Here is a 10,678-nt window from a genome sequence, read left to right on the forward strand (position 1 = left end):
TCAATGTTTGTGCATTTGATGTCTCTATTCACTGTGTGTGCATGCGTGTGCGTGTGTGTGTGCGTGCGTGTGTGTGTGTGTGTGTGCGTGTGTTTGTGTGCGCGTGTTTGTGTGCGCGTGTTTGTGTGCATGTGTGCGTGTGCATGTGTGCGTGTGCGTGTGTGTCTGTGTGTGTCTATGTGTTTTGGACTCCAGTGGTGTTTGCCAGAAGGGCCTTGCAGGACAATGACCTTTGCAGTCACTGCCCAGGAGCTATATGACACTGTGTGTGTGAGTGTGCGTGTGTGCGTTTGTGTGTGTGTACGTGGGGGTGGGGGTGTGTGTGTGTTGTCTGTGTGTACATGAGTGTAATGTGGCTGTTTGCCTTTAGATGGCAGTGTTCATCCACCAAAACAGCAGACACGCATGCACACACTGACACTGGCACATGGCGATGTAGCACAAGTATTGTGTTTTTGCCATGTAGAAATCCAAGGCATCTAACAAAACAAAACCTATGCCTGCTGTGTTCACTGAGGACAGTTCAGTGTCGTGCAGACTCTGTGTTCTGTTGGCCGTCTTTGTGGGAAAGATTTGAGCTAGAATCAAGCAGCTCTTGGACTGAATTAATAATCAAATCTGTGGACATACATGTGTTTTTGGTACATGCAGAAACATACATACATTTCCTGGCAACAGTTTTTACACCCCCCTCCCACACACACACACACACACACATATATACAGTACGTCAACCCTCAGGGAAGACTTTCCTGTCAAAGCTGTGATTCTGTGTCTGTGCGTGTGCGCAAGTGTGTTTGTGTGTGTGTGTGTGTGTCCCAGCTGCAGATGTATTGTGTCTCTTGGTCAGTCAGGAGTCTCCACAGCTAATTATTGTTCCGTCTCTCTGTCTCTCTCAGTCCAGCTCAATTCAGTGAGCTTTAATGGCATGAAAGGTTAAAAACAATGTTTCCAAAACCAAAATCTGCAACACAGAGAAATATTAATCATTTACCTCTGCAATTGTGACAATGTGGAGAAAACACATAAATCTGAGGAATGTTTCAGACATACAGAAATAGGACAACTGCAGACAATTAGTATCAGTGTCTCTCAAAATCTTAAAGTCTTAATTTTTTTTGCCAGAGTCAGGTCATGTAATGCTAAAGCAGCAGGTCTAAGCCACAACGTAAGCATGGACCCCCCAGATAAGATGGCTGTGTCATCAACAGGCAACACTATTTTTTTGCAATTCTACTTTGAATGGAAAGTAAGAGTAAAAAAAAAAAAAAATCTTTTTCCAATGATGTTAAAATAAGCTCACTTCAGTTTATATGTAAAAACAAATGATCTGGCAGGAAAATGGTCAGATTCTAAAATTTGTCGAGGGCGACCAGTCTAAGGTAAAAATCGGAAAAGTGTCCAAAGTGTGTTAACTAAACGCATCGCTCCTCATGCAGGAGGAAATGGTCGTGAGAGTTTAGAACAGCAAATGGAAAGTCCTTCATGAATTAAATCCAGTTTGGGTATTTTTTTCCCCTTTATTTCCTCACTTCATTCCTCCCTTAATCACACCCCCCCCACGCTCAGACAATCCACGTTGTCTGATTGCTGTCATCAGGTCATTAACATGTAAACAAACAGCACTGTTATACACACTGCTCCACGCTGGTGTCTCTACTAATACAATTAAAATCGAGCAATATGTTAATATTGGTGGCAATTACAGCTAATGGTGTGTGTGTGTGTCTGTCTGTGTGTGTGTGTGTGTATTCTCTTAACAAATGTGTTTGTTCACAGTCCAGGTTGGATTTTTGATCAATTTGCCCTCCTGTAGCTCACAGTTTGGGTTCAATGGCACATTTACCGAATGGTTCATATTTTTCTGATGAGTTGGCGCAGACCAAATCAGAGCGAAAAAGATTTAAGAGTTAATTTCTGACTCAGATTCAGTAGATTATCATTGTTGGGTTCTTTGCATGGACGTACGGGTGTCCCATTCTCGTGAATGTGATATCTCAGGAATACCTTCAGGGAATATTTAACAAATGTTGGACTCTAGGATGAACTGATTAGATACACTTAACACCTTTTATGAAATTCCTTCAAAATCTTCATTACGTGTATGATCAGTCAGGACAGACATGGGTGTAGGCTGCAACTTGGCTGGCACGCAGCCATAAGGTGGTAATTCTAATTTAAATGTGTCTGTAAAAAGTCCCCCAACTGCAGCTCCAAGTGCAGTACTAGATCACTGGAGTACCACTGGAGAGACTGTTGGGTTCTGGCCTTTGCCTCAGGCCTAAATATTGCATTTTAGATCTGATGCATGCTGTTACATTCCCACCCATCAGATGAAGTAGACCAGTTTTCAGAATAAGTTGAAAGATGCTTAAAAAATTCTACACATCCTGACTTTAAGATGTGGCTGGTCATAAGGTAGGGTATATGGTCTGTGACTAGGCGGTCAGGTGACTGATTGAATATGTCCCCAGAGGGTGCTCTACCCCCTGACTCTCACGAATCTTGATATTTTCCTTTCTCAACAGCACTAAAACACAGTGTGTGCACAGCATTGAAATCACCAACTGACATTCATCACTGTTTTCTTTAAGTCTTATTTTTAAAAATTTTCTCTCTTCTCCAGGGCAACCTGCCGAAATACTCCCACAATGCCCTGGTGGTCCAGGCGATGAAGACCAACCTGACAGATCCAGACATGCATGTGCTGTTCTTTGACGTGGAGGCGGTGATCATCCAGCTGCTGACGGAGGAAGCCCAGAGACCGAACCCCACGCTGGTGTCTCCAGAGACGCTGCAGAAGAGCCAGGCTGGAGGTGACAAGGGGGGGTCGTTCCTGGCCAACAAGATCTTCAAACAGGTCAGTAAACACAAACAGGAACAGAAGGTGAAACCTGTCGCAGTCCTAAACAGTCAAAGCCAGCATGTTTGAAATAAAGATCATAAAGCTTACATGTGTTACATGATGTGGATTTGTGTAGGTTTTTTCTTTATTGTGTTCCCTCTTTTACCTCAATCTGTATCTCAAACTACCAGGTGAAGGAGACAATGAAGGAGACCATCAAGGAGCACCTGCTGGACGAAGACGAAGAGGAGGAGGAGGAGCTAAGGAGGCGAGAGGAGAAGTCCAAGTCTCTGAGTCTGCTGGAGTACAACTTGACGATGGACACGGCCAAACTCTTCATGTCCTGCCTACACGCCTGGGGCCTCAACGAACAGCTGGACGGCATCTGTCTGGAGCGACTGGGCATGCTCAGACCGCACTGCCCCATCTCCTTCGGCCTGATCTCCAGAGGAGGTCACATGTCGCTCATGCTGCCCACCTTCAAGGTAGTCTGTCTGGTGTCACCTGTGTTCAGGGTACACTCATCAGGTTTCATCATACTGACCTCCGACCTCTGAAAAGCTAAACTATCCTGTACAAACCTCCACTCTACTTCAGGCTGAAGTGTTTTTCATTCATTTTGTTGTTTTGGTCCAAGAAAGAGACTTTCAAAAACAAATGAGAGAAAAATAATCAGACACTATTTTGATAGTTCATTAGTTTTTCATTTATATTTATTCATGAGTTTAGCTTAGGATTTCTTGCTTTTCTCTCTAAATTATTATTATTATTATTATTATTATTATTATCTTTTTGCCAAAAGTCAAAGACATCACTTATCTTTTGACATTTGGTAATGAAATCAGTAATTACTGTCTGACCCAAATACTAAATGCAACCAGGTAATCATTTCCACCCTAATAATAAAGAACATACAAAATATGTATTTAAGTAAGTAAAAGTAAAAGTACTATTATTGTTATTTCTAGTGTTGTCAAGGATCATCAAATAATAGAAGATCAAAACACTAATACAAGAACTATAAGAATTAGTGTGAGAGAGACAAATCACAAAGCAACTTCAGACATGTTATGTATAAAAGCTTCAGTATGTGATTGACGTTTGTGTCGCACCTTTATGTAGCGAGTGTCATAGAGTACTTCAGCAGTCAATAAAAACAACTGAACACCAACAGATAACATACAGAGAGTCAGTTCAGGCCGTAGAAAACGGTTTTCAGATGCTGTTTCAGATGTTAACGCTGCAGCTGGAATTTTCTAATATTGGTGAACTGTGAGCTGACGGCAAAGACATGATACAGTATGTAGTTTCTGAGCTGAGTGAACACACATGACCCAGTTAAAGCACATGACAGGTCACTCGTGTTGATCTGTTTGTACTACACACCAGTATTAACAGGGTCTCTGGACCATTTGTCTGCCTCTGTTTCCCAGGAGTCCTTGCTGCGGCAGTTGTCCCTGGCAACGGGTCTGAAGCTGACTCTGACGGACATCGTCGGGAAGGGGACTTATGGCGTGTCAAGGGCCGTCACCACACAGCATCTCCTGTCTGTAATTTCACTGGCCAACACTCTGATGGGCATGACCAACGCCACCTTTGTTGGAGAGCACATGAAGAAAGCACCAGCCAGGTAACGACGTGCTACGTTTGAATATGCTTTTCTGTGTTTTTTTAATTGAACCTAGTAGTTCTACTGAGAAAAGTCTCATTTTCTGCAGGACATCAGGGGTTTCCTACTTCACTGTAAAGTCCCTTCTCAGTATATGTGCACTGGAGGCTTCAGGTTTCCATGTCATACTTTTGCTGGTTGAATATTGGACCAGGATTTGCTTCCTAACTTTTTGTGCTGTCACAAATCATGGTCGAAGGCCCACCTCTGAGAAAACAATGCACATACATCATTCTATACTGTGTAGCTCAAACATTCAACTGTACTAGCAAGGAGAAAAACATCTCTTTGAGTGGAGGGGAACTGCCAAAAAATGCTATTCCAAGTGTAATGAAACTAGATTTGATCTAAATCTCCACTAGAAATTACCTCAGAAAAAATTATCACCTGAGACACTAAATTCTTCTGGAAAAAAACTTAATTCAGAAGTTTGAGGTTTTCCTGCTCCCTTCAATACAGTTAGTTTTCTTTGAGCGGCATCTAGTTGCCATTAGAGGAACTGCAGTTGAACACATGCTTCAGCTCTGACTTCAGCACTCAGCTGAAGATTATCCTGATTGGTTTCAGTGAGACATCTGGGCTGATGCACAGTGTGTGAAAAGTCTGCATCAAATTTGAGACTAGTGGACATCAGTCAATGACATCAGTCTACGTAGCTCCAGAATCTGCCCACTAAAAACAGAACCATGTTTAAACATACACACGTCGGGTGGGACTGATCATAGACGTAAATAATGTAAACTGTTGAATACAATTAGTTTAATGTTTTATCCATAGATATCAAATAGAAAAACTAAACCCAAGCTTAACATACAGTATCTGGATTCTCCAGGAGAAACACACCCTTATTCCGTCATCAGTGATTTCAGCTAAAAAAGAAAATAACAAGCCGAACAAGCGAGAGCAGCAACTGAATTCCAAGCACAGAAACAGAGACTCATACACAAGATACCAGTGGCAGCTGAAGCTCAGATACTGTCAAGTCTGTGTGTGTGGTGTGTGTGTGGTGTGTGGGGCTGATTGTTTAGTCCGTCTGAGCTCTCATTGTGCTGTGAAAGATTGAACATGGAGGTCGAGGTCCTGCTGTTGTTACACCAACACAACATTTCATACTTTCGTCAACCCTGTACAGAATAACCCTGCAGGGAGGGTGAGCGAGGAAAAGTGCAGACAGGGAGAGAGGGGGAGAAAGGGAGAGAGAGAGATGACATGTTATTTTAATCAGCCTTACTGCACCTGTTTTTAGTCTTTAACATCAGTTTAATCATCTTTATTAGATACATGGTTAAACACATAATAAAAATCTGTATTAACAGGCTCTGTAGTTTAGCCTCTGTGCAGGTTCAAGCTTTCAGTGCTCTCAAGTTAATTTTATACAGCAGCTTAAAAGCCACTTAAACATCTCCTAAGGTTATGGTGAAATGAGTACAGGTTGGAGAGGACTTCTGTTCCTCTGTGGAGTCTTGTCTTACATTAGTGCCTAACAGGACCTGAAGTCTGTAATAAGAGCTGTGTCGTTCGAGCCAGAGACAGTTTAAAAGATCCTCCAGCCGAATGTGATCTTTTTAATGTCCAATACAACAGCTGGCCAGAGGATTCGACACTAAATATTTTTTGTGCTGGACACAAAATCACATTATTGTTGGCAGCCGAATTCTCTGCTGGTGGTTAGACGATGTTGTATATGAACAAGGTTTGTTTTTTTCTTCACTGGCAGTAAACACAACACATGGGCCTGTTGATAACTGTCCTATATTCAGAGCTTAACAAGATATTCAGGGCTGATAATCGGTAGTACTATGACTATTAACTGACAGGCGCACGTTGGAGAGCCTCGTGTATTAGAACTGCTGGCTCAGATACAACACAGGTATCCACACAGGGACTCTCTTACAGTGCCAGAAAAGCGCTTCTAGTGACCGTCAAAGCAAGACGAAGGAAAGACGACGTGCAATGATTTCATCTTTACCAAGGATCCATCATCCCCTCTTCCTCCGTGCCTGGTATGTGGTATGAAATTGTCAAATCAAGCAATGGTTCTGACAGTCCCCCCTCGAACAAGGGGGATTGAGTTGAAAGAGCTGTATCAGTATCTGCACTGATGGGGCCGCTTCCATTACGGGAAGCACCAAGGGTCATAGTGCAAAACCCGAATATGTGAACCACTTACAGCTTCCTTCAACGGGAGGCACTGGTTCCAAAGATGCTGCTGAAAGACCTTTGAGACGTATTGGACAGAGGGTTAAAGACTCGTCTTTTTTCGATTCTGTGTGAGGAAATGGGAGTGGGACGCCATACCTTGTCTGCAACACACAGCCATCTGCTGGCTTTCCAGGGCAAAGTGAGAAGAACTCATAACGTTCCTGTTAGGAGAGAATTTAGCACATGTGGAATTGATTGCAGATGTGTGACCGTGCATGAAACTTTTGGGCATCTCGATGAACTTGAGCTGGCTTGAGATGTTTCACTTTTACGGGCAACATTCAAACAGCAGCACACTTCCTTATCTCTCACCATCTGAAAATTCTCGTGGAGAGATACAGCCGTTATTTTCCATCGGAGACATTTATGAACTTTGACTGAACATTTCCAGCCACTCGAGAGAAGACCAAGTCAGTGTTTGAAGAGACACTCAGGGTAAGTCTAAGTCAAGTCCCAAGTCAACTGGGACAAGTCAAGTCACAAAGTCCAGTCTTGTGTCCTTATAGCCAAGTCCATGTCAAGGCACAAGTGCTCCCAAAGCCAGCCTCAAGTCAACTGAGACCTGTCTAAGTTAAGTCTTAAGCCCCTGAGGGCAAGTCTATTTCAAGTCTTAAATCCAATTCAAGACCAGTTCAAATCAATTCAAAGTCTATGTCAATTCTTTCGTCTTCAGAAGCAAATTCATAATTAAAAGAACTTGCTCAGTCAGAAATGATGGAAAAACTGTGTTGTAGCTTAATCAAAGCTTAAATGTCTGGAGCCAGAGAGCTGATAAGCAGGAAATGGCAGCTAGAAGATCAGAAAGAAAGAGCACCAGAGCAGGAGGACAGAGGACAGGCAGCTTGAAAAACTTTTCTAAGCTTTTTACTACTTTCTTAGAAAGAACTCCTCTTCTGTGGTTTGTCCAGAACAGAGAAGGTGATTGTGCAGCTACAGATTGAAGCTGAAGACTTCTTAAAACTCAAACAAGGATCTTCTCTCCAGCTCTCCAAACCAACGGTTCTGAATATTTGAAGGTGTTTGGGTTTTTGGCTTTTTCATGCTCCCTATCTTACATTTATGACAGTACAAAAGCTTACTAGCTGCGTGCTAGAGTTGGAAAAGAAGTACTCCTCATCTCTAAGTTTTAAAGTATTTCATCACAAGATCCACAACTACACTCGCTCCACCAGCCCCGTTTGTGTTTGTGGGACAGGTCTTGAGACTGCTCCCTTTGGGAAACTGGCCCAGACAAAAATAAACATGGAAAACACTTCTAAATTTGCCTGGCTCTTGTTTCCTGTCATAACCCCAGTCTATAAAAATAGCAACCTATTGTACTAGTCATATCAAACTGCTTCTTCCTCAGTATATTATTAAGAGTATGTCCACATTGAGTGAGACGGTAGAAGCAATCCTTACCGTAGCTGCACTGTGTGCTCGCAAAGCAGGTTAGAACATCTTCAGATTGAAGATGAACATAACCTGAAGAAAGCACAGACGGACACATTTAAAGACCCATAACTGATGCGCATCCATATGCATCACTTTTCTATAGATACGCACACCACCTTTCTGTTTCCCACAATTCCATGTTAATGCATTAACCCAAATGTTGAATCACATTCAAATGCTCTGTACAGAATTTCAGAGTAATTTTTTTTGTTCCTTTGATTTGAATTGAATCAACAAAAATGATGGGATTAAGATGACACTTTAGATGCTTATTCTAAAAGGTGTGTCATTGTGTTTTTTTTCTCTGTGTGTTATAGTTAAAAGCAAGTGTTGTGTGAGTTGAGTGGGGAAGTGGGGGTCACGCAAGTGCATGTGTTCTTGAGCTCTGTTGAGAATGTTCTCATTGGATGTTCTCTGTAGAACAACCGTTTAGTTTGTGTGTATTTGTTTTATAAACCAAACACAAGAGAATAATAACAGTAAAAACAGAAAAGCAATTATTGTCAATTTGTGATCTTCAGTACATTTCAGAAGTTTACCTTTATTTTCAGTTTTTCAAGAATTAACTTTTTTTCCTTCTACGGAACTTCATTTACTTTACTCCAAGACTTTTGGAGTACCTTCCCTATGTAACGGTATTTTCAAAAACCTCCCCGCATATTTATCAAAACACTGTCAAAGGATTACTTTATTTTTTCTTATCTATTTGTCATTCATATTACCATGTAAGAAAAAATAGAAATTACACTTCCCTCTTTATTTAAGTAATTTTAGAGGAGAAGAAGCCAGTTTATTCAGTCATCATCAAGCACAACAAATTGAGTTCAGTTGCTTATAAAAGCTGGGTAAAAAACATTGATGGGAGTGTCATTATGTATGTTAATGGCTCACATGGTAAATCCAGTACAATGTACATCTCCACACCACAAATTCCATTAGTACAAGAACAGAGTCATGTACTCATGGTTCTGCTGCTGCTCTCGGTTTTTCTTAAAGTTCCTCTCCAGCTATTGATTAAACCCTTAAAAACGAATCTTCATTAAAATTACACTTATAGATCTTTTTTTCCATGAAAAAATCTCTTCATGTCTGACATTAGCTTAGATGTTTCTCTGTACCTTTGCCTTCATGTAGAGCTGAAGGCATGATCCTGATTGCTTATTTCACTCATGATATGTCTTATAGCATATAAAAAAACACCATATGAACATGTTAACAAGGTTAAACACTTGATTTTCATTGGACAAGGTCTTTAACAGAGATATTGTTCTCATTCACCAAATAAGTCAATTTTCTTTTCCTTCTGTATTTTGCAATCATTGCTAAGCTCCCATCAGTTAAACTCAAAACAACCTGTATATATGTCAAGTTAAAAGCCTACAAGGAAAGTTGCATGTAAATCCCTCAAAGAGTGTAGTATTGAGCACTTCAGTAGAGGAAGATTCAAAATGAAAGTGTGCTGGAAAATGTGGGGTTATCTCCTTGGGTAGCCTTGAGTTCCATTGATGGTAGCTGAACAGCAATCAAAAAACTGTCAAAGCTGAAGTGGCGAGAAAGGATTTGTTAATGTCAGAGAAGAGAAACAAGTGCAGCAGAGTGGTGAGTGTGGTGACTCTGTTGTTGTTCTTCTGGAAGAATGATGTGGAAGTGTTCATCATACTGAACACAGGAAAGTGTTGAGTTTACATTAACAGCAAACTTAACTTAAAACAGAATGTAAGCCTGTTTCAAATATAAGTTCTCTCTGTAGTTTCTTCTTTTGACCTTTTGAGAGTTTATGGTAATGAACTCATAACAGTTTCGATTTATTTTGTGTCCAGACACCCATATTGGTGAACTGTTGGTACAGTTTGCACCAGGCCAAAATAGATGTGTATAGAAGTGTTTCTACTCTGTTTGCAATAACAACCCTTTATCATCCTTTATTTTACCATTGAGGAGGTATTCTAATTTACAGTGATCTTGAGATATAAAGCAAAGCTCGCAAACAGAGCTTGAGTGGAAGACAGGATCCAGTGTTTTGAAAGTAGAGGAGGCTGCTTTTCCATATATTACACCTCTATAATCCCACACACATAAAACAGTTATTCAGAAAGCCAATTATTGTTCCCAGTTTTACAGTCAGTTTGTTAATGTGAGCCTTGAGGTTGAGATTACTCTCCAGCCAGACATCAAGGTATCTATACTGAGGCAGTGTGTCTATGCATATGCTACTAGCCGAAGGATCGTTCAGAGACTCGGTGTGAGTGGCCTCCGTCAGCAGCATCCCTTTGGTTTAGTCTGACTTTAACACTAACTATGGTTAAGTTGTTGGAGTTTGAGTGAGTCAAATGAACATAGCCGACATTCAACGGCTGATTGTGTGGAACCCCAAAAATGATTTTTGACATTTTTTAACTGCAAACTGGAGAGCAAAATGGCAGTGATTTGTTGCCTGGCAACCATTATTGATCACTCCATTGATTGTTGTATTGGAAATGTTTGTGTGTCTCTGAAACTTAGACGCCTCCAGTCTGTTCAGACTCAGG

At 41.1% G+C, this 10,678-nt stretch overlaps 1 protein-coding gene across 3 annotated transcripts in view; it reads left to right on the forward strand.

The window, feature by feature from the left end:
- The window catches only part of LOC121622953 (WD repeat-containing protein 7), a 106,294-nt gene that overhangs the window by 27,283 nt on the left and 68,333 nt on the right, over positions 1-10,678 (forward strand). For all 3 annotated transcript variants that reach the window (XR_006007807.1, XM_041960037.1, XM_041960038.1), the window contains exons 16-18: positions 2,627-2,860; positions 3,037-3,330; positions 4,279-4,475. Coding sequence is in view for 2 of the 3 variants with exons in the window: in XM_041960037.1 (XP_041815971.1) it covers positions 2,627-2,860; positions 3,037-3,330; positions 4,279-4,475 (725 nt within the window). In the remaining variant the exon portion in view is untranslated. The remainder of the gene's footprint in view (positions 1-2,626; positions 2,861-3,036; positions 3,331-4,278; positions 4,476-10,678) is intronic.

The sequence above is a fragment of the Chelmon rostratus genome, chromosome 19 (genome assembly GCF_017976325.1).
Source record: "Chelmon rostratus isolate fCheRos1 chromosome 19, fCheRos1.pri, whole genome shotgun sequence".
In the NCBI taxonomy this organism is placed as follows: Eukaryota; Metazoa; Chordata; class Actinopteri; order Chaetodontiformes; family Chaetodontidae; genus Chelmon; species Chelmon rostratus.